Source organism: Cyprinus carpio, chromosome A4 (assembly GCF_018340385.1).
Source record: "Cyprinus carpio isolate SPL01 chromosome A4, ASM1834038v1, whole genome shotgun sequence".
In the NCBI taxonomy this organism is placed as follows: domain Eukaryota; kingdom Metazoa; phylum Chordata; class Actinopteri; order Cypriniformes; family Cyprinidae; genus Cyprinus; species Cyprinus carpio.
Genome location: NC_056575.1, coordinates 5515810 through 5540474, shown reverse-complemented (window position 1 = coordinate 5540474; position 24665 = coordinate 5515810). Strand labels below are relative to the sequence as shown.

Here is a 24665-nt window from a genome sequence, read left to right as displayed (position 1 = left end):
AAGCCCATACAGACTCGCCCACGATTGCGTTCCAATTACATAAATGGGCTGAAGGTACAACTTCACATTAGTCAATGCAAAGGTGGCAGTTCAAACAGTGAAACTTTTCTGATTCATCGAACCTATGAAAGCTATGTGTGTGTGGATTTTTAGTAATAAGAAATGAGACTACGGTAGCTTGGTCTTACAAAAGCAGCGACCTTTCTAAAGACCTATTCACACCGAGGTTTTTTTTTTTTTAAGCAGATTCTTTTTTTAATTTTTTTTTCCACATCAGACTGCAAATACAACTGGTTGACCAATGACATACATGCTTTTTTTTTTATTTACAGAGCCAACACTGCAGCTGCACAGTGTGCTCATTGGTGGTATTTAAGCCTTTTAACTTCTGTACTGGAATTGCACACCCCTTTTTGAACATGAAAATGACACATGTAAGTAGTTCCAGTTTGTAAACCCTTTAGAATACAGACATAAACCCAGTCTCCTCTGAAAGTCTGCTAATAAAATATATGCATATATAATAAATGTGCATAAATATAAAGCCACAGGGCATGCATATATAATATATATATATATATATATATACATATAATATATATATATATATGCATATATATGCATACATATATATATATATATATATATACATATATATATATATATATATATATAGATATATATGAATATGCATATATACATATATATCTATATACATATATATATATATATATATATATATACATACATACATACATATACATATATATATATATATATATATATATATATATATATATATATATATATATATATATATCATAATATACTGATTTGCATATATATATATAAAATATTTTTTCCCCAACCCCTTTATGGACTTAAATTCTTAAGTCCATGAATGTGCTAATATTTCATTATTTTACCCCACATTTTTCCTTGCATTCAGTGTGAATAGGCCTTAGACCCAAAGGAAAATGCAATCTTGAATATATTGTGCTAACATTAATTTAGATGACTTTTAGCACCTTTTGTCTTAATAAAAAGTACAAAGTACTTTTAATCGTGCATTTCTCATTGATAAAAAGACTCTTAAGGCAAACATGTCTTGTATCAACCACTATAAATACACATTAGCATTGATAAATCTTTGAAAAATCTGAGAAAATACCATGGTACCAAGTTCGGTTTAGAATTAATTCAGGGGCTCGGGTAATTTGACAAGCTGAGTTATAATTTCTGACCTAAAAAGTGCATAAAATGCAGTCATACCCCTGTATCCCCTCTCTCACTCTAAATATAAATATAATAAAAATATTCCTCAGTCTACTTTATACATTTAATTAAAATTGGGAGTTTGTATTCATAAACCCAGAGAGGTTAAGTGTAAAAGTGCAAACGGTGGGGTTGGAGTGAAGGGTGCAGCGTTAGAGCTGTGAGACTTTCCTGGGAATGGGCCGGGGTCTGGGAAACTGGTCAGGCCGGCGTGGCTCAGTGTCTTGCCTTCGAATCTGGTGAGGTTTGGGTGGAACAGGTGGCGCGTCGATGCTTGGAGGAATCGAAAGGCTCGGTGGAAGCGGGACCTGTCTGCGGGGGTTTTTCCGCTCGTGTATGCTGTAAGGAGGCGGGGTCTTGTTCTCCCGCCGAATAAGCTCGTCCGATCCGCTGGAGGTGGAGTTTGGGAGGGCGTGGTCAGCGGGTGTGTTCTCAGTTCCGGAGTGCTCCGAGACGCTGCAGCGACTGAGAGACGAGATACCGCTGCTGTAGCTTCCAGAAAGCACTGGAGAATTCGACACCAACCCCGTCGACTGGAACTCTGTGGGTGAGGGGGTGAACGGAGCTGCAGAGGTCTGCGAATACAAGAGGAGAGAAAACATGAAGCTCTGGGCCACAATGTAGTTAGCAAAAGAAAAGTTACCTCTTTCTGCTAGCAGAAAGACTTAATAAAGAACCATCAGCTGCAACAGAAGCAACATCCCGCCTCACAGAGCTAATTTGTACACTGGAAGGCAAAAGCACAATATTCTGCAATTTTGGCTCTATTATTTCGAGGCAACACTGTGTCTTTTCATTACGAAAATAATTTCTAGGCAATTAAATCCGCAACGAAGACTGCAGCTGTTTCTAGGACTTCATTTCACTGAATAAAACGCATTTAGTCTGATTGCACTCTGGAGAGAACTTCAAAACACAACATTTCCGCTAGGATAATTCAACTTTGTGCAGCAGCTACAAACAAAATACACACAGTGATGAACACTGCATCTCAGTAACAGTGAGTTAAAAATATATTTAGAAAGATGCACAAAAATGTATTAGGAACATAATGGTCGTTGACTACTATTACAGATTTTAAAGTTATTAGCATCAGCTGACATTGGATATATGTTGATTTATATTGGATATTTAGTTGTGCAAGCTCATTTTCTAATAATAACTGAATAAGACTGCTATATGCAATCTTCAGCCATTCTCAGATTGAATATGCATTTTTTATACTGTACATTGTAATGATGTGATACCTTAATGTTTTACTTTATTTAAATGAAAAAATATAGAATTTGAATTCTGACAACTTATCAGTTAGCGGCCATAGCATTGGTACTGGTATCATACAGAAATGTAATACTGGTGCATCTCTATAAATGAATAAATACACTGTTATTAAATCGTTTAATTCAAATATAAAATGCAATCATGTTTTGGAGATTTCAGAGTTTTCCAGTTCAGCTGGATAGCGTTAAATAGCCTGGACCAGAATGGAAATTTGCGCTGGTTAATGTTGGTTTTTCCAACCGTGACTGACTGTGGAAGCTATATTCATATGTGTGTGTTCACTCATTTGTGTGTGATGTGTCACACAGTATAGCTTCAGACATGAGACTATTTCTGGGGAAAGCAACTGTACACAGGTTACGCTTTCCCTTTCCGACCCACTGACCGCACTTCCTTCAGGAAATTCAGCTTCGGTATTTTAAATTCAGTAGCTTGACAGATTTCTGATTTCCAGAAGGAATGATTTGATTTCTGTGCAGTCATCTACACTTTAAATGTGAACAGAGTTCACACGGGTTGGATTGTAGAGTTTTATATGGTGATTAGTGAGCATGTGTGTGTTGGTGAATACCAGGTGACGAATCAATACATGGCACGAGACAAGGATTTAAGGAAACAGCAAGGAATGTAATTATCAACACGATGCGCGCTGAATGAGGCGCTGCTGAGTGGGAGTTTCTGAGAAGCCATTACAGCGGTGCTCAGCTTTGAGGACTGTTTTCTGAATAAGGAAAATGTGCTTTTACTTAAAACCTGAATACACACCCTGCAAAGCCAAAGGAAAATGGCATGAAAGTACATTGATAGCGGCATCTCCAACCTTTTTTAAGATCTGTGACCCTTTTTGACTATTATGCCCTTTGAAAGAAAAATACTGTGGTTTCTTCAATACTGATCCCTGCATTTTCAGTAAAGCTGTCATTTTTTCTTTACTGTATTGGTATCGTACAAAAACACAGCGTTGCACTTAAAAACGATACAGAGATAAAACATGAGAAACAAACTAAGGTTCAAAGGTTTGGGGTTTGTAAAATTTTTTATTGTCTCTTATCCTCACCAAGGCTGCATTTATTTGATTAAAAATACAGTAAAAGTAATTTTGTGAAATATTATTACAATATTATACAATACAAATTATACAAATAGTGGTTACACTTTATTTTAAGGTGTCCTTGTTATAGTGTAGTTATACATATAAGCACTGAGTAATATTAATTAACTACATGTACTTACTATACGGTTAGGAATAGGATTTGGGTTTGGCTTAGGGTTACTTGCATGTAATGATGCATAATTGTTATTATAATAGTAAGTACATGTAACGTGTAACAAGGACACCTTAAAATAAAGTGTATTACAATTAAAATAACTTTTCTATTGTAATATATTTTAAAATGTAATTTATTCCTGTGATTCAAAGCTGTATTTTCAATTATTATTATTATTATTCAAATTAGAAATATTTTGTAAAAATTATAAATGACTTCACTGTCGCATTTGATCAGTTCAATGCATCCCTGCTGAATAAAAGTACTTATTTCCTTAAAATAAAATGTTACTGACCCCAAACTTTTGAGCGGTGGTGCATATATTCTGTTGCTTTCTGCTTTATAGTTGTTACCAGAGTTCAATATCTGAAATATGCATATGCCACCATTGAGATGGAAGACTTTTAGATGGGTTAAAGGTTTCTGGAGGGTCTGCAGTGGATCGCTGCCAACCGAACTGCCTAAGACTGGCACGGACACACACAAACTGTGCCCCTCTGTAATCGTGGGCCCAGTTGGATTGACTTGAATCTGACTCAGTTTAGACGCCCTGGATCGAGTCCCCAGACGCTACAGTAAACATCCACACCAGTAAATACATCAAAGGTCGCTTCACAAAACACCCTAGACAACAAGAAAAGGTCATACCTTCTGCGGTGAGCATAATGTCATCACGGGGGACTGTGATCGTGTAGTCTTGGCAGGAGATCCTATTAAAGGACACAAAAAAAAGTGAAAGTCAAGTGACGTGACATTCAGCCAAGTACTTGACCCATACAGAATTCGTGGCATTTAACCCATCCGAAGGGCACAGTAAACAGAGCAGTGAACACTGTCACACACTGTCAGGCAGCCATTTTTTTTTACAGCAGTTGGGGGTCGATGCCTTGCTCAGGGCACCTCGGCTGAAGGTGGAGAGAGAACTGTACAATCAATTCCTGCCGGCCCGAGACTCGTCGATTGGGAGTCCGACTCTCTAACCATTAGCCACGACTTCCCCCAGTCAGCTTCTAATCAGGAGCCTGGGACAGTAAACACAGTCACGGCTGTCGATTAATCAGGAAAACACTGTGTCAAGGTCAGTCGGCTAATGCAAATCCAGTTCTTATCCCAGTTCTTATGCATGATTAGAGTAGTAGACTGGTGTAGTAAATTCATATGGTATTGTTTTATAATGTAATTTGTTCTTTGAGGTCTACTTATGTAAGAGAAGTCATAGAGTTATAATTTACTGTTTCATGACCATTTTTCACTTTTATTGGATACAATTGCAATAATACTAATACTTATAATAATACTAATAATTTTATTTTAATATTTTATATTACATTTTTTATTCATTTTTATATAATAATAATAATAATAATAATAGCAGATATATTATAAAATAATATTAAAATTTAAAAACAAAACATTAAATACATACACTAGTTTCCTATACTTATAGTAGAAAGTTACAATAAATAATATAACTATAATATATTATATATTATAATTATTTTAATAAATATTTATAAATTTAATAAATAATTAGAAAAAACAAGCAATGGTAAATATACTAGTTATAGAGCTCTGAAATGTAACATCAATTTATCTTATTAAAATCAATATAAAAATAATACAAATATAAATTAATAAATACAACAGTTTTATTTATAATAAAATAAATAAAAGACAATGCAGAAAAGAGAATGCAGACCAACATTTGAAAGGTAATAAATCAGCAACAGTGCAGATTGAGGTTTAAAAAACGTGTCATGCAGTTTAAAGACATAAATGCTGCGAGAAAGCTCATCAAGAATGATTATAAACAAAAGAATGTGCGGGAAGGATCCAGTTGTTAGGTGATGTGCCTTTTCTCATTAAATATATGGAGCCCGGCAGCCCTCACGATAAAGGGAGAGGTAGAAGTTAAGACAAGCGAGAAACCAGGAGACTTTAGAGCAGAAGAGTGGAAGATCTGAGAGTTAAACATCTATATGAGTCTAAAGGATCGGTCGGAGCGGATTTCTTTCTTTACCCGAGTATGGTGGTCTAGGAGGGACAGGGGGACACTTTCCATTAGAATCAGAGAGCGGCGTGTCTAGACTCCAGCTACTTGGTGCAGGCTTCATCACTTTTACACACAAAACATGCATTTCAGCTACATTCAGTCAACTCAACTCAAAATATGACTGGCAATAGCAAATCAGGATTTGACCGGACTAGGATGTAAAAGAACGGACACTGTCCTGCTACATCAGGAAATATATCAAATGAGGAAAGAAAAACGTCTCATTTAAATGTTTTTTTGGAACTTTAACATATATTTTAACAAATATTTTTCATGTAATGTCTTACATGTAAAAGATATCCTGAAACGATTCAATATCCAAAACCTATTAGACGTTTTTTCTAGAAATTAAAATTAAATGAATTTAAAATTGCAATAGTTTGCTGGCCATCTTTTAGAACAAGCAAATCCTCTTAGACATGTAAATAAATATTTGATATAAATAACGAAGGAAAAGCTAAAAGTTGCCAGTATGTCTGCAAGTCAATATGCCCACTAGGAAATAACTATTAATTTAAATAACTTGGATGAACAGATGAAATCAAGATGATGAAATCTCCTCAACATCTTCCTGTCAATCAGAATAAGCTCGAGTCTGTTGGTGAACCTCTTTGGTGTTTCAGTCACAGCTGTCACAACACACAGGAGCGGCGAGCTGTCGGCAAGCATCAGATCCAGCCCACTGATCGCCAGACCCCCGTCACTGCAGACCACCGTCCTCACAGCAGGGCGGCAGACTGAAGATTCATACGCTCACATGCACATGCTCACCTTTGTCGGGGGTGGAGATGTTGGGGTTACTGCGAGGCAAGGAAGCGTCGCCTGCTGGGCGTGGAACCGGCCTCTGTGAAAGAGATTCACGTCATATGAATGAGGTTGTTCCGTTGAGACATCATTCAGCGATTACTATAGGCTACAAGGTTTCATTTTGAAATATCCATGTCGTTTTTTTAATATTGATGCATATTTTGTTATTTATTTGCTATTTTCATTAATACCAGAGAAGAGACTCGGGCTTCATTTTAACGTGAACTGGCTACAACCCACAAGTGAAAAAAAAGTGGCATTTCATCTATCCATTAATTTATACATAATTTACATTTACAGTACTGAATGAAAAATAGAGTTACATAAAATTTTTGAGGAAAGACACGATATAGAGTGAGGAGGTAAAAGTGAAAATGATGTAATTTTTCTCCCTATTAGAATTTGCTGACAATTCTGAAATGGGAATTCTGTTAATTTGAAGCTGAAATAAGCTCAATTACAAGAAATAACGTTTTGATTACAAGAAAGTCCTAATTACAAGAAATTGAGACTCAATTTCGAGAAATAAATTTTTAATTGAGAGAAATAAAGTCTCAATTACAAGAAATAAAGTCTTAATTACGAGAAATAAAGTCTCAATTACAAGAAATAAAGTCTCAATTACGAGAAATAAAGTCTCAATTATAAGAAATAAAGTCTCAATTACGAGAAATAAAGTCAAAATTACAAGAAATAAAGTCTCAAATGCTAAAATTAGTCTATTATGAGAAAGTTTAAATTACAAGAAATAAATTCTCAATTACGAGAAATAAAGTCTCAATTACAAGAAACAAAGTCTCAATTACAAGAAACAAAGTCTCAATTACAAGAAACAAAGTCTCAATTACAAGAAACGAAGTCTCAATTACAAAAGAAATAAAGTCTCAATTACAAGAAATAAAGTCTCAATTACGAGAAATGAAGTCTCAATTACAAAAGAAATAAATCAGAATTACAAGAAATAAAGTCTCAATTACAAGAAATTAAGTCTCAATTACAAAATAAATAAAGACTCAAATGCTAAAAATAAAGTCTGAATTACCAGAAATAAAGTCTCAAACGCAAAAAATATTCTATATTATATGAAAGTCTCAATTACAAGAAATTCTTAATTACTACAAATAAATTCTCATTCATGAGACAGTCTAAGTTGTGAGAGATAATGTTTCAATTATGAAAAATCTAGTTTCAATTAGGAGAAATAAATTGCAAGAAAGTTTTAAATATGGGAATTCTTAAAGCAACACTATGTAACTTTTTCTGTGTTAAAAATTTGCAAATGTATATAAAGAGCAAGTACATCATAAATTCATCTACATAACCGCCTTTTTGTCTTATCCCAAATCACTACAGTATATTTATAAAAAGTGATTATTTTTGGACTATTGTAGCCTGTTCGGGTCGTCACTGCTGCGGAGGAACACATACCTGCGTGAATCGCTATAGACATAAACTTGGAGAAGTAGCTCCAGTTAGACTGTTCTTCCGCGGGATGCGTGCAGTTATGTTTATTAACCGCTAGAGCGCCAAAATGTACATAGTGTTGCTTTAATTCTGTTAATTTCTTGGAAGAAAATTGTGAATATGTCATCAGATTTGAGCTGAAACTCTTCTGCACAGATACTTTCCCTAATAATTTCACTGAGACACATTCACAAAATCAATTCCATCTAGTCATTTTTTAAGGACGCGGTTAATGAAAATCTTACAAGGAAGACGGGAAAGAGAAGTAAACCCAACCAGAAAACAAAAAAGCTTCCAAAAACAAACCAATATGACCTGAAGACTGGTAAATATTAAAAACACTGATATTCTAATCATCTTCATACCTGTGCGGGATCCAGGGGGTTTGGATATATGGCGCTGCAGGGTCTCTCTCGCGGCGAGAGGCAGTTCTCTCGGGAATGCTTGCGTTTATCTGACAACTGTGGAGAACCTGTGAAGGGAGAGGAGGTCTAAGCAAGGGTGTGATTTCAGTAACACACCAACAAAAAAAGACATATATATCTTGCTCTCATTTCATTCCTAACCAGCCAGCACATGAAATAAAGGCTCTTCCTCGTCTTTCCCTCCTGCTAGGGTGAGAATTGTTCTGCTGGGGTGACAGACGGTTATTTTGCAGGGAGAGATAGTCTAGCCGACATGAGGAGTGTCCTGGACCTGCTCAGAACACTAACTTCCTCCTCCAGCAAAGGACAGGAGGCCACGGCTCCCTTATGCACCCCAGTGATAGTCATCAGTCTAGAGTTCTTCAAGCTGCATTTTATGCCGTCTGTAATTCTCCAGAAGTTCTTGTTTTCTGCTGCTTTTTTGTGGGTGTCTATGTGGGGGGAGGGGGGGTGTGAAGGGGAGACTATAAGATTACATAAATGTCTCCATACATATTCCTGTTTTTATGATCGGTGTCCGCAAGTAAACACATGCTGGATGGAGGGAGATAAGAGGCCAAGGAAAAGCGGACAAGAGAGAAACAGAGGGGAGAGTTCTGCTATATATCAGGACGCCAGCTTTCTGTAACCCACAGTAAAACAGCATTAAATGGGCCATAAACTTTGCTTCGCTGTAGCATTTTATTTTTAACTCGGAAATCTGCTTTATTATGGAAGCCTGATTCTGAATCAGAGTAAAAAGTAAAAAAAGGTAACTGTGATAAAGCTTAAATCAAGAAAGAGTTGTAATTGCGACAAATAAAAACGCAATTATGGGAAAAACAGTAATAATCTCTTGTAACTGATATATATGTCTAAATTACCAGAAAAAATTAATAAGTCACAAATTAAATGTCACATTGTAAAAATATAAAGACTCAGTTGGGAATAATAAGTCTCAAAAGTGAGAAAGTCTTAATTATGAGAAATAAAGTCTAAATTATTAGTAAGTCCAAACTGTGATTTAAAGTTGCAAATATGGGAAAATGTTGAATTGTGGAATATGAACACACAATTATGGAAAAAAAGGCTCAGTTTTAATAAATAAATCTTAATTATAAGAAGTAAAGTCACAATTAACAAATATAAGATCCAAATTGTGCTATTAAGTCGCTGATGTATGATACATCACACTGTGAAAGACTCAATTATGAGAATTAATTTTTCAATTAACAGAATAAAGTCGCAATAAAAATAAATGATCCAAATTGTGTTATAAAGTTGCAAATGTGAAATGCCATATGTTGGAATATGAAGACTCAATACTGAGAAGCAATAACAAGAAATAAAGTCTCAAATGTGAGAAATAGTCACAATTGCTAAATAAATAAATAAATAAATAAATAAAATATATATATATATATATATATATATATATATATATATATATATATATATATATAATATATATATAGCAATATATATAGCAATTTGAGAAATAAGGTCTGAATTATACAAAATAAAGTCTCAACTCCAAGAAATATAGTCACAATTATGATAAATAAGGTCCAAATTGTGATACAAAGTCACATGTGTAAGATACCGCATTATGAAAAATAATGTCTCAAATATGAGAACAAAATATTATTTTTTGGTGCAACAGTGTCTGTAACTTCATTCTTGCATCAAAAAGTTATAATTTGGTTTTACTAACCTCTCTCTGAACCTTATTTCAGAATGAAAGAATACTTCAAATTAATTTTAAAAAAATAAAGATGAGAAAGCTTGGTCGGTGCATTCCAAGCACACAGTCCACTGTATATTTAACACAAGTTCTAGTGTTACTGTGCCTGCATCAAACCCTAGTAGCTTTGCTGTGTGAACACTGAAATAAAAGTTTGATACAGATATACTGCAAAGTTTTGGAATGGCTGCTCTGAGAGCGGGTGGACTCTTCTCACCCCTGGCACTGGATGGAGCCGAGCTGGTCACGTTGGGAGAGGCTGAGTGATTGGAACTGAGACTTGAGGTAGATGGACTTGGCTGGGAAGACAAGAAAAAAAATGTGAGAAACATAAGAAAGAGCCCACAGATTTCTGCACTCTGTTGTCAGTCTATAATATGGATGGGTTATACAATAATCATTGAGTCTGGGATAAAAGAAAAAAGCTAAATGATCTGTCCGTCCAGTCTATAATTCACACCTACAAATCCAATTCTCACAGTGAGAGAAAAGAGAGAGCGAGACAAGAAGATTAAGCGGAGATGTGAGAGAGACAGATGAAAACAGAAAGAGGGCAATTAGGAGAGAAAAAGAAGCAGAGAAAAAGAACAAGACAGAAAGAGGGAGATTAGGAGGAAATATGAAAGACAGTGAGAGAATAGAGTTGCTTGTGTGTCTGTGTGTGTGTGTGTGTGAGTGAGTGAGAGTAGTTATCCAATGGCAGCCCATGCACTCACCTGCATGTTGAAGACTTCATCTGAGCTCTCTGATTGGCCCGTGATGTTGCTCACTTCATTGGAGGCCTGCGACGACAGCGAGGATGAAGAGTAGCGGTTGACTGCTGGGTAGGTGAGGGGACTGCATGACATACAATAAAAACACAATTAGATTAGCATTTTTTATTTAACGCTATGTCATTTTTATTGTGAGAATAAAGTGAATAACAGGAGTCACACAATTAACAAAAAGCAATATAAGACCATTTAAATTATCACAAGAGAAAAATTCTAAAATACATTCAGGAGATACTTTTTTAAATCAGTTAATCTTTGTAGTTTTAACAAATAGCATACAATTCTGCTGAAAATTAGTGTAGAATTTACAAGAAGATTAAGTTATAATTTTGACATTTTAGAAGAATATTAGCTCCTAATCAGCCAAAATGTTGGTATCTGTCGCAATTGGCCAATAATCTAAAATATTGATTGATAGATAAACTAACTTCAAAACCAACTGACTTCTCAATGGATAATGATTATTTTCTGCTTTCAATTTTTTTAATGCATTTAGTGTATAATTATTATTATTTGTATTACTATAAACAAAGGTTTAATTTTAGGATATTTATTTCCATGCCATCATAAAATACTTTGACAAAAAATAAATGGACAAGTTATATAAAAATATAATAAATTAAAAACATAACATTCATGATCTGTGTTTAATTCGTTATCAGTACTACGACAACAAATACTACTACTAATAATATCAATTAGAATAACAATAATCATCTTCAATCATAAATAAATGAATAATTCATAAATTAATTTAATAATTAAGGAGTTAGCAGGACGAATGTGAGCATATAATGATATCCACAGGAAGTGAGAAAAAATGATTGTATTCAATCACAATAAACTGCAGAAGTTAGCATGTTATTTTCCCCCATCCCTACTTATTTCACACACACATATTAACACTATATTCTCTATGAGCTATCCTGCTCTCTAGATTTAAGCACTAGCCACCTGCGGCGTGACACCACACGCGCTCCTCCCTCTGGACTCATTATGTTGGGCGCAGAGTTTCTTCCGACTCGAGGGCTTCCGTTGGTGAAGTGGATCGGACTGGCTTGCACATAGGCTGGAAACTCCCAGAGCGTGGGAAAGACAGAAAGATGAGTGCACGAGGAACAGCTTGGGAAATCAGAAAGAATCTGACTGCTGATATGCACCTGTATGCCGAGGCTGGATTTCATCAGATGAAACTGATCCACCAGTTTCTTGTGCAGAGGCCGCATGTCCTGAGGAACGAACTTCTCATGCACAGTCAAACCAAACTCCAGGATCTGAGCCTGAGAGAGAAACGAGTCTTAAAGATGTGCAACAGTAATGACAATGCATTTTAACCTGAGCAATGGGACATGCACAGAATATTTAGTGCTAAATAATGTGGGGAGGGACTTTTTCCATTTTATCCATTGGGATTTGACCACATTTTGAAAAGTTGGTTATACATTAATGACTAAAAAAATGTCACCACCCACTATGTTTTCTTAAAATAATGCAAAAAAATTTACTCTAAACTATGGTATACTGTAAGGCTGTAACAGGGAGATGCCGCACTGTGAATTAAAAAAAAAAAAAAGTTTCAATCGCGAGAAAGAGACAATTAAATCACAATTATTAAAAAGAACTTACTAATTTAAAAAAAAGAATAATCACTGATTTATGTAATCTTAAAAAAAAAATAATCTAAATAGTTCTAAAGTAATGAATGTAAGATTACTTAAATATGAAGAATTAATTATGAAAAATGGCCTCCATAGCGAGAAATAAATCTTAAATGTGAAAAAAATTTGCAATTATAAAAAAATGAAGCCTAAAAAGTCTCAATAGCATGAAATAAACCTCAAATGTAAGAAATACATAAGAAATAAAGTCTGAATTGTGAATCAGTAGCGAGAAATAAATCTCAAATATGAGAAAAAATTCACAATTATCCAACAAAAAGTTGCAATTAGAAGTTCAGTCTCAATAAAGAGAGAAATAAGGGTCAAATGTGAGAAATAAAGTTGCAATTACAAAAAAAAAAAGCTATACTTATAAGAAATTTTAAAAGTCCAAATTGTGAAAAAATTTAGAATGAATTTTATGTAATCAAAGATTTGACAAATCTAGAGCAACAAGATGAAAGACATTTATTAAAGCAGCAAACAGGACCCATTTTTATCTCATGTTGTCTTTAAAACAGCTCGCTTCATAATTTAATGATCAGCAATAGATTACCACTCTTCAATCTTTAAAAGTTCACTTTCATGCTTGTAACTGGCTTATGTCCATGGTTACTGTCTAGAAAACTGCATCATGTGCCCGGCTCTGAAGAGTTCCTGGTTACTAAGCAGCACGGGCACGAAGGAAAGACCTACAGAGACCCAGCTTGTGCAGATCATAACAGCTAAATCCCAAATGGCGGTGGAGAAACAGACGTGAATGATGAGTGCGAATCATCATAAATGTGTGTCAAATCATGTGTAGATTAGATTTGGTTTCTTGAGACAAACCTGCTCAAACATGAGCTCTCGCAGACGGCCGATTTTGTCTCCGTCTTCAGGGTGATTCATTATGTAGTCCTTCACGAAGAATGCCTGCGAGAAAAAAAAAAAAAAAAAAAAAAAAATTACACTCCTTAACCACAATGCATTGTGCCTCACCAGCCTCCACATATTTTGTGGAGCGAGTTAGAATTTACCTTGACATCTTTAACAAACAATATCATGCATAGTTTGGTAAAAACTTGATTAACTTTCTGTTTTAAGGGACATGAAGCGCTGTAACCAAATGAAGTGCAAAAATATGAGCTTAAAAACATGCATGTTTTCAGATCTTCTAAGCTACGGGGGAAGGAGAAAGAACAGACGGTGTATCTGTGTCCGATCTGTTCCAAGGACGATGGACTGGTTACTCCAAAGAAACAGTGGGAGAGCAGAAGCTTCAGGAGGCAAAAATCTCAGACTTCAAAGATTCCACCATGCAGATTTTTCCATTGCCTTCAGTATGACATTTGGGCTGAACACCAGCCGAATGCTGCTGGCAGATGCCCATTTTAACTGCAGCTGCACGCTACACCTGCAGATCACTAAAGGCACTCACAACAAGAGAGAAAAGTTTTAGCGACAAAGCGGCTGGAAGTCATCGATTTTGGAAACTTTCAAATGCATATAGATTTGTGGGAAGAAAAAAATAATACTTTTTTTTTTTTTGTTAGACTTTAATGTTAGCTCCAGATCTCACTATTAACTAACTATTAACTACAGTTTAAGTACAGGGTAGGATTAAGGGATTTAAATTATGGTCATGTAGAATAGGTTCTTTATAAGTACTAATACACAGCCAATGTGCTAGTAATATGCATGCTAATAAGCAACTAGTTAACAGTGATAACTTTTTATTATTATTATTATTATTATTATTATTAATAAATATCCATGCCTACATTTTGTACATTGTGTTCCAGAACAGTTTTTATTTATATCTTTTAAGTGCATTTTTCTTTGCCAGTGTCATTTTTAGTATACTCACTGCTTTGGATAGATGTATTTTATATAAAGCATTATACAAATACATTTAAATTGTGAAAAAAAAAAATTGATTTAAATTTAAGTTTATTTAAAAATAATATTTTCATAATTTTTTTTTGGCTTTGGTACAATGAGAAAAAAATAGGTAAATCATTTTGCAGGTAACATTGTCTTGATTATAATATACACTACTATACACTATTTTTCATACACATTACACATTAGTTTATATACATGAAAAATATATGTATCTTATGACAAAAAAAAAAAAATCCACAATTTGGGAAAGATTTCTTTCAGTAAAAATTAAAAAAAAAAATTCAGTGGTGGATGTTCTGAACAATTACCAGCAGATTTTTGTACTCATGATTAGAAGGGAACAATATGAAATCAAGCTGAAGATGTGTAAATGGTCCACTCCAATGAGCACTATTTTGTATTTTCATTATAATTTTGACATTCAAATTTTGGTTTCATTTGCAAATAATGACATCTGGACACTGTCTTCCACAAACTCCTTGGTTGGCGATGTTATGACAGATAAATCAGTTTGGTTTTGATGGCTTAATGGTTTTGTCATTACTTCTATGATTTTCTTGACACTTTTATCCAAAGATTTATTTTATGCCTGAGAAAGAAACCGATGACCTTGTAATGCCATGCATACTATTTGAGCTACAAGATCTTTTGAGAATGTTTGTGAGCATTTAGGTAAGGAATTAAAAACACCACTAGCTTTCTCTAAAATGTCTAATGCTACTTGATTTAATTGCAGCTACTTGCTATGCCTGCAGATCACCAGTAGATGAATGCCATTCAAATGTAATGAACTCCAGGACAATTACAGATGGGCTTGTGTATTTGTGAATCATCTTCATAAAAATTAAGGAATGGAACAAACATCCCGTATTAAATTAATTTCTGTCTGAACTTCTGGAGAAGACGTAGCTGTCAGGAAAGTCTGAAAATCGTTAGAATGAGCCAATTAAAAGCAAGGGGCTTGCAAATGAGAGGAATTTCAGAGTGGAATTTCCATGAAGGCTGACCTTAAAGCGCGGAAACGCAAGTAAATATTAAGGCCAACAGCTGGAACGCTCAATAAACAACTAATTGGCAATGCTGTCATGTTTGCGGTCCAAATACATTAACTGTTGCTCATCCCACACCCTCAGCCTCGAGACGCTCAGCCTACATGAAGAGAATTTAACGCAAATGAAGATTCTGGAAGACGTACAAACACAAACTCGCCTGAATACAGTCGACTCTCCTCTTCATAGCTGCTCTCCAAGTCTACCAAGCTAAATACTGCAGTGACACTAAAGCAAGGTTGCTATGCAACAAGCGCTCATACAATCTGGAAAGATCTGTTGCATTCGCTCAGAATATGACTTCTTTGAGATACTATGGATTTTCCCAGGGTTTCACAAGGGGAATGATTCTTCTTTCAATGCTACTGTTTCTGTAAGTACAGAGGGGCGTTACGGTCGAGATGTTCTCTTTCGGACAAGCTAAACACATTAGATCTCCGAAGGTATCCCAGACACCGGGAGACAACGTTGTGTGTATACATTTTTAAAACATGAGGTGGTCTTGCATTACTGAGGACTTGGAATAGATATAATATACAACCTCCTGATAGCGAGCGAGACCTCCGTTGACAGCGGCGTCGATGACTCCATTGAGACACATGGTCAAGGGGTTGATGTTCTGCATCTGCCCGGTTTGACACTGTGTGATCAACGTCCGCAATTGCATGTTCTTGTTCTCGATGACCTCGATAGCGTTCTCTAGAGGACTCACCTCCACCTGAGGCCCCCAAAAAACAAGAAAACAGTGAAGTTCACCAACAAGCCAAAAACAATGGATCGAAAGTTTGAAATCAGTAAACTCTTTTTTTTTTTTTTTTTACACAAAATTAATACTTTCAGCATAGATCCATTAAATTAATGGGGAAAAAACAATAAACACTTTTTTATTTCTATTTTAAATAAATAAACATTGTTATTAGTCAAAGAATCCTTTATGAAAATTTGTTTTAAAAATCAGGGTTTCCACAAAAATATTAAGTAACAAAACTGAATGGATTAATGCTGTGGAAAATTAGGAATAAATTACAGTTTACGATATATTAAAATACAGAATAACATTTAATATCAGAATTATAAAATGTAAATACTAGTGCTGTTAAATGATTAATCGCGATTAATCACATCCAAAATAAAAGTTTTTGTTTACAGTACATAATACATGTATGTGTTCTGTGTATATTTATTATGTATATATAAATACAAACATATGCATGTATGTATATGGAAAATATTTACATGTATATACATTTATATATTATGTTTATGTTACATTTTATATTATATATATTAAATACATAAACATTTATTTTTCTTAAATATATACATACATGTTTGTATTTATATATACATAATATACACCGTACACACACATTTTATGTAATAAAACTTTTATTTTGAATGCGATTAATCGCAATTAATCGTTTGACAACACATATAATAACATTCCTTATTGTGAATAAGATTATTTTGCTACACATTAAGTTTCTCTTTAGTCACACACCAAATGGTTCCATTTTTAACCAATTAAGTTGAATAGTGTAAATATCAATAAAGGAAACTATCAACATTGGTTTCCCCCCCAAAAAAGAAGTGCACAATAAGTATGTACCACAAGAACAAAACACTTACAGTCATTGGCTGCACATTCACATCTGTGATTGCATCGAGTTTCTGCTTCTGACCTTAATTGTGGTTGTGAGAATCACACAAAAGGCAAAGTTTCACGAGAGATCTACTTACCAGCTCTTTTCTCTCCACTTCAAACCAGCGTGAGATGCCTGGGAGACTCTGAACAAGCGTTAACGTTGTTCTTTCTACCCACAAGCTCTGAAATTCAAAAGCAAATGCTCATTAACCAACATCAACCGTCAGAGAAAGTCCAAGAGATCCCATAAGGCAAAGCGGTTACAACATATTCAATGAACGAGTGACTTTCCTCCTCTAGTATGTATAATACATATCATTTAATCTACACTTTAAACAGCTCATTCTCAGCAACACAGTCCGCTTATTAAGCCATACTGCTCCACATATTAAATTTCACATTCATAAATTCATTTCCCATGCAGCACAGTCTGAGAATTAACCTGAGCTGGCGCAGGTATAACGGAGGAAGCTCTGTAAGAACTTCAGATGCTTGATTGTGATATTCAAAACCACCTCAGTCCAAAATAATCATACCATCTGGATAGCGTCTCAGCCGAAGTTTACCTCTAAATGAGATTTTCAGGCATTATTACTGTGAGGTAAGTGGACCGGAGTAGCGAGTACCCCCGGTGTCTCTGAAAATATAATATCTGGCAGGCTAAACAGTTTATTTCAAACACGGTAACCACCAGAGGTTGGGGGAAATCTAACCCCGCGGTGGATCGAATCCACACCGAGGCTGTGATTGTCTATGTTGGATATACTGAGTGATAGGGGAAGGGAAATGATATTTGGAAGGAGCGCGTCTCTCAGCCCTTAAAACTTTAATTAGTCTCTCTGGACCAAGGCTGTGAATAATGCAGCATGTGTGAGAACACCTGAGCTCTACACACACACACACACACACACAGGCCGCCAGATGCTGGAAGTGAAGGAATGAATACACAAGAGAGAAGAGGAAGAGTGAAAAGTGTGATGAGAAAAAAAATTACATCAAAAGAATGCCGTAAAAGATGGAATGAAAAATCCCAGAATGAAAAACTCACAAATTATTTACTCACCCTCATGACTTTTTTCTACCATCTAGAGATTTTGAAGAATTCACTGGTCAGTTTTGGCCCATGCATTTACAATGAACATGGTCAGGAGCCTTCAAGCTTCAAAATGAACGTATAGGCACTAAAAGCAATTCATATGACTCATGTATTAAATTTCAAGTCCTTAAAAGTCGTACAATAGCTTTCGTAAGAAACCAAATCATCATGATTCTGCCAGATTTACTGAATGGAAACAGTTTGTGTTGCACACTGAGTTTAAGTTACTGAATATCTTCTCATGCACCCCAGATTTTCTTGGCACTTTCACAAGAGTTCATGAAAGAGGTAGTGGTGTCAGTTTTGAGACAAATACATTCTATTTTTTTATATTTAGAATGAATCAAAACAGTAGCCAGCACATTCTTCAAAATATCCCCTTTTGTGTTTAACAGCAGAAAAACAGCCATACAGGTTTAGAATGATATAAAGGTGAATAAATGATGACAGAACTTCAATTTCTGGCCGGACAATTCATTTAAGAGCACACTGTGGCTACTAGCTCACCTTAAACTCGTTTTCTTTGTCTTTGGTGCCCTTGTGAAACGGGCGGTCATAGCGAAACCTCCAGATATGGTTGACCTTATAGAAGCTCTTGATGTTGTCGGGGACGCCATCACGCTGCAGGACGTCCTGGCTATCCGGGATTGGTGTGACAGCATAAATCTGCAGATCTGCATGAATGATTCGTCAAGGAACATGAAATGCATTTCTTGAATAACCAATAGTAAGGTCTACTTTATTATTATTAAATAATAACTGTATTTAAATAATTCATCATATTATATATTTTCAGTAACTTTACAAAAGTAAGTGTTTAATAACACATTTTGCTTTGGTGTCTCCTACTTCACTCCCAGTCCAAAAGCAGACAGTACAGTTGGAAATCATCCTCCGCAAATGTTTAAATAACCAACATCTTGTGCCTCACAGACGTGAGGTCTCATCAGCACATAAATATGAATTGAGCAAGGCAGACGTCCAAGAAGGCCAATGATTAATCGCCGGCTTGGATAACAAAACGCTGTGCTCATGTAGTTTGACCGGCCCTGTCTGCTCTAATTGTGCTGAAGAGGACGTCACATATTCACCGAGCGCCTGGCCTTCAGGTACATGTCTCATCGACTGAACAAATGCTCTCCTGTGACCCACCGTCTCCATGCCTGATATGCGTTCTGAGAGGGAGGGGATTGATTTTCAGCCACATGGACGTGTATTTAAACCAGGCAGTTCTGGCTTTGTGCTTGTTCTGAAAAATATAGTACGGCCTGCTTTACAATGCATTGTGCATTGACACTGTATACAGCATACAGAAAATAATTTTTGTGGCTTTTGAGATATTACGCCGAAATTTTACTTTTTAAAAAATTATAAGTTATCTGCAATGTGCTATTGAGAATTAATATATTAGGGTGTCACATTTAAATCTAAATGCTAATTTAACCCTCACCAAATAGAACTCAAAACCTAGAATTTTGCGATAAACTGCTTAAATAAGCAGGATTCTGCCAGATTTACTGAATAGAAACATCTGTGTTGCACACTAAAGTTCAATACTTTATACTGTTAGGGGTTTGTTCAAATTTATAAGCAATAGTAATGGTGTTGCATGCATTTGTGCTGCTAATAGTAAAATTAGTAAATCAGTTAGTTAGGGCTAACTGACATGAGTTAAAGGACCTAGGACAATAACTACACAATGCAACAACTCTTCAAAAAAAATAAATGTGCAAGTATAAGACTCTCTGGTGTTCAAGAGGTGTTGGAGGATACACTGGGCTTCAGCCTGGTAGATGGTCTGGTCAGGCTGGTTGGCGTGTTGCATTGCGATGGCATGAGGGAACTCATTGAGCATGCGCTGCTGGAACGCCTCCAGACGCTCGTAGTCATGACCACGGCACACAAACTCCTTATTCTGTATGACACACACACACAAACAAACATTCTGGTTAATACTGACACCAAGTGGACTTCAGAGTTACTGACAGTGACGTCTGATATGCTGCAGGATGTCATACCCTTAGAAAGAAGGGGAACTTCTTGCCGTAGAAGCCCACTCTGAAGAACTCTGGCTCCAGACGCTGCTGGTCCATTATTTTATCATAAAACGAAGCTTCCATCATCTGTGATTTGCAGTCAAATAATTAGCAGAAAATACAGTTTTTCAGCTAAAGGAGCCATATTGCACACATTTGATGCATTTAATCAACTGAAAGTTAAAGTTTCTTGCACTAAAATGACAGTTTAGTTGTAGATGACAATTTCTACATTCTCATTTGAATTAGACAGGGTTTTTTTATATATACTTTCTAAACCTCGGTTATGATTAACATTTTTTGCATGTGAAATGATCTACAATGCAGCCAAGCTGCAAGTTAGGGGTTGATATGTACTGTAATTGTAGGTAATTTTATGTTAAGATCCTGTTAAGATATCGTCATATTACATAAAGTGTTTTAACTCACCCTCATTTTGCTGAGGTTTCTGTAATCATAGTAGGATTCGTACTGGTCCGCTAACTCCCTGCACAGGAGGATGCCATTCTCCCAACACTAAAGGGGTAGAGAGGGGTATTTTAGTTCACATGCAGTTTCATAACTGACCAGCAGGAGCCACTAGAGCACCATCAGTACTTTGAGAACCAAGGACTTCCACAAATATGCAAGATTTGGAGGGATCAAATGCAAAAGATGGTATAACATAACATAAAATGCAGTTTATATTTTCCTACAAAATATATATTTATATTAATTTATTTTGTCAATCTTGACGTGAAAAAAAAAAACGAACAATGATTAAAATTAGTGCTGTCAATCTTTCACATTCTTCTTCAAATTAATGTAGAAATGACAAAGACAGTATATTTGCAATATTTGTATAATGGCATTTTTCTTTATGACTGAAGGCGAATATCACTGATACAAATACTACTGATGTCTCAAGGAAATTGTTTAATTTTTCCTAATATTTAACCATTGACTATAGCCATTCAACATTATAGCTTTCAATTTTAACATTTATTAGACTTAAAAAAATTACAATTAATTCTAATTTAAGTGAACTTAAAACAATCTTCACATAACCCTAATATAATAAATGTCATATTTAGCTATCTGTGCCCTTCACCAAGTAGGAAATATACAGAAATTGGATAAAGTAATCAAACACTAAATTCTGAATGAAATATACTGTAGATGAATTCTTAAAGCTAAAAAAAAAAAATTACTGATTTCTTTTTTTTTGATGAACACACATTGATAATTTAATAGCAGGCCGAGAGGAGCCACATGAAGAGAAACAAAAGAAACGTGACACAGAAACGGGGAGGATGGCAGAAAACTCAGACCTTTCCACGGTCAAAGTTCTGGATGATGGTGAGATGCAGATACTCCTTCCTCTGCCACTCGCTCTGCATCGGGTAACTCAGAAACTCCCGCAAGGGTCTCTCAGACCATTCCAACAGCTCATCGTACAGCAGAAGTGTATATGAGGCCTCTGCACACATAAACACGTCATCAAAATATATCTGTTAACTGCATCTTCAAACTACTTCTGGTTCATGTCATGCTTGAGCACCTGTGTAATTCTGTGCTTTCAGATGCAGGTCATACAGCTTGTGAATGTAGCGGATGTACATTTCCTCTTTATTCAGCTCTGTTTTGTAGAAGTTCTGCAGAAATGAGACAAAGAGTGGTGGACTGTGGATATGAAGTGCTTTGAGTGACTTTCACTGTGGGCCTGGTTACTATGAACAAATTCAATGGGAATGGGAAGTCCACAATACAGCGATGAAAAGACTTAAATGTTTCCCGGCAAGTACAGAGTAAATAATACTGACAAAAAATGGCACAAAAGATAAATAAATGTACCAGCAGACTGACTGTACAGCCAATCTTTTTTCCATCCACTTCCCCCAACTTCATACAGTCTCTGTAAAACAGAAAGAGTGCATCCATGAGCCAGAAGGGCAGAAATTAAACAATGAAGAATTTTCATTTACTTAATACATTTGACCTTCAGGTTAGGTCCAAGTTAACTTAAATACATATTTTATTTTTATTTATTTTTTCTAACAATAAAAAAGTGAGATGAAACAATAAGTAGATTCAATAAAGTTTAATGCAAAAATACTACAATATATCACACTGGGGAGTAAATATATTTCAAGCAGTAAGTGTTTCAATGCACAGCAATGTTCAAAAGTTTGGGGTCAGTAAGATTTTTTTAATGTTTTTGAAAGACATATTTTATGCTTAGCAAGTAAAAACAGCAATATGTTAAAATATTATTACAATTTTAATTTGCTTTAAAATGTAATTTATTCATGTTATGTTAATTTTCAGATTCATTACTCCAGTATTGAGTGTTACATGATCCTTCTAAAATCATTCTGATATACTGATTTGGGCTCAAGAAATATTAAGAAATATAAATATAAATATAAATATATATATATATATATATTACTATCTCTTTTTAGTTTAATCTATCCTTTAAGAATAGAAGTATTATTTTCTTTCAAAACATAGAAAAAAAAAAGTGCTGACCCCGATTATTTGAACAGAAGTTTTTCAAAAGGGCAGTGTATTTTATATCTTGTATTTGTATTTTGTGTACATCGGTGTATTTTTCACCTGTAGTCCAGCAGTCGCTCCATCAGCCGTGTGACTGTGGCTATAAGGGATATCCCGCTCTCTCTCCACGTCTCTCTCTCAATCTTCTTCAACAGACTGACAAGAGAAAATGAACACGGCAGAGAACGAGTCATACTGCTGCCCACCATATTACCCATCATGCCCTGCACACTCACACAGACACACACACACACACCTGTCCAGCAGAACAGTGTTTAGTGATCATCTTACCTAGGATACGGACCGAACAGAGGAATTCTAGTCCAGAGCAGCATAAACAAAACAAATTCATATTAATAGTTTAAATGTCCACACCAGCCACTCAAACTCAGTTAGTACAGTTAGTAGAAAGCAGAGAAATGAAGAGGGATGCACAAGTTAATTAATAAAATCAGCTGCCACGCCAAAAACCCAAAATCAATACAATTATCATCAATTTAAATTAACATTTAATTTATATATATATATATCTTACTGTAGAGTGTATGAAAATGAACCTCAATAACAAAAAAAGACATTTATTATGAAACAGACTCTACTGTAAAACAGCTAATACATATTTATTATATATAATAAATATGTATTACTTTACTATTTATTTGTTCACTGTATGAGAAAACATTAATATTTACTATATATTTATTTACTCACAAAATAAAATAGCATTTATATAACACTTTAATATATTATTTTATATATGCTTATACTGTATATAAACCTGCTATGAAGCTTGAAAACTTTAAACAGGCTACAGCTAAGACTGATGAATACTTAAAGGAAAAATTATTCTGATTAATACTATTAACAATTTATATAATATTCAGATATACTGTTAAAGCAGTAAATCGTATGCCACCTGAGGCCTACTGATGTATTATGCATTATACAGTACAAACACATATACATATATATATATATATATATATATATACATATATATATATATATATATATATATATATATATATATATATATATATATATATATATATATATATATATATATATATTTATTTATAAAAGGTGACCCTTCATGAAGACAAAAACTAAAGTTAAATCTTCCATGCATTTAATTAAGACTGGAAGATTGCATAATTGCAATTTTAAACACCAATAAAAAAAGCACAACACTTGTGTTTCCTTTTTAACACTTCTACCATAATCCACAATCTAATCTGATCTCATAAAATGTTAAAAGTGTGCAGAAATTGAAATTCAGATGGGAAGCAAACACTTTTTCACATCACTGACACACACAGTCACACAAATAAATAAAAAACAATCACAGATTGACCCACAGATGGATGAGATTCGTGAGATTCATCTCACTGATTTATGCTAATCTACCCGTTGCTCTCTAAACCAAATTCAGTCCACTAAGGACCAGCAGTATGTGTATGTATAGCTGTTTATCTGTTCATGCATGTGTTCTCTCACTCACATGCTGTTGAAGAGCTCTCTGTACGTTTCGTCTCCTTTCCCCTCCGACATCAAGCTGTCCAGCTTGTCGATAAGTTTTGCCTCCACCTATTACAAATAATGCAAATATGGCATTATAAGCGCTATAGTCAGATATTTGCATGTCCCATTAGTGACCAGAAGGGGGTGCTGTGTGACCTGTTTGAAG

At 34.9% G+C, this 24665-nt stretch overlaps 1 protein-coding gene across 1 annotated transcript in view; it reads right to left on the bottom strand.

Moving 5' to 3' along the window:
• Positions 1 to 847: 847 nt before the first annotated feature.
• Positions 848 to 24665, bottom strand: part of LOC109102753 (dedicator of cytokinesis protein 4-like) — a 47441-nt gene continuing 23623 nt past the window's right edge. The window contains exons 22-44 of the mRNA XM_042736293.1: positions 24656 to 24665; positions 24480 to 24565; positions 23270 to 23296; positions 23039 to 23134; positions 22274 to 22334; positions 21981 to 22074; positions 21751 to 21899; positions 20870 to 20956; positions 20423 to 20527; positions 20178 to 20319; positions 18912 to 19078; positions 17404 to 17490; positions 16205 to 16381; positions 13559 to 13642; positions 12230 to 12349; positions 12024 to 12148; positions 11013 to 11133; positions 10514 to 10595; positions 8514 to 8620; positions 6649 to 6721; positions 5845 to 5940; positions 4473 to 4534; positions 848 to 1850 (exon numbers count right to left, since the gene is read on the bottom strand). The exon at positions 24656 to 24665 is cut by the window's right edge and continues 139 nt beyond it. Of these exons, the coding sequence (XP_042592227.1) occupies positions 1428 to 1850; positions 4473 to 4534; positions 5845 to 5940; positions 6649 to 6721; positions 8514 to 8620; positions 10514 to 10595; positions 11013 to 11133; positions 12024 to 12148; positions 12230 to 12349; positions 13559 to 13642; positions 16205 to 16381; positions 17404 to 17490; positions 18912 to 19078; positions 20178 to 20319; positions 20423 to 20527; positions 20870 to 20956; positions 21751 to 21899; positions 21981 to 22074; positions 22274 to 22334; positions 23039 to 23134; positions 23270 to 23296; positions 24480 to 24565; positions 24656 to 24665 (2581 nt within the window). The 3' untranslated portion in view covers positions 848 to 1427. The remainder of the gene's footprint in view (positions 1851 to 4472; positions 4535 to 5844; positions 5941 to 6648; positions 6722 to 8513; positions 8621 to 10513; positions 10596 to 11012; positions 11134 to 12023; positions 12149 to 12229; positions 12350 to 13558; positions 13643 to 16204; positions 16382 to 17403; positions 17491 to 18911; positions 19079 to 20177; positions 20320 to 20422; positions 20528 to 20869; positions 20957 to 21750; positions 21900 to 21980; positions 22075 to 22273; positions 22335 to 23038; positions 23135 to 23269; positions 23297 to 24479; positions 24566 to 24655) is intronic.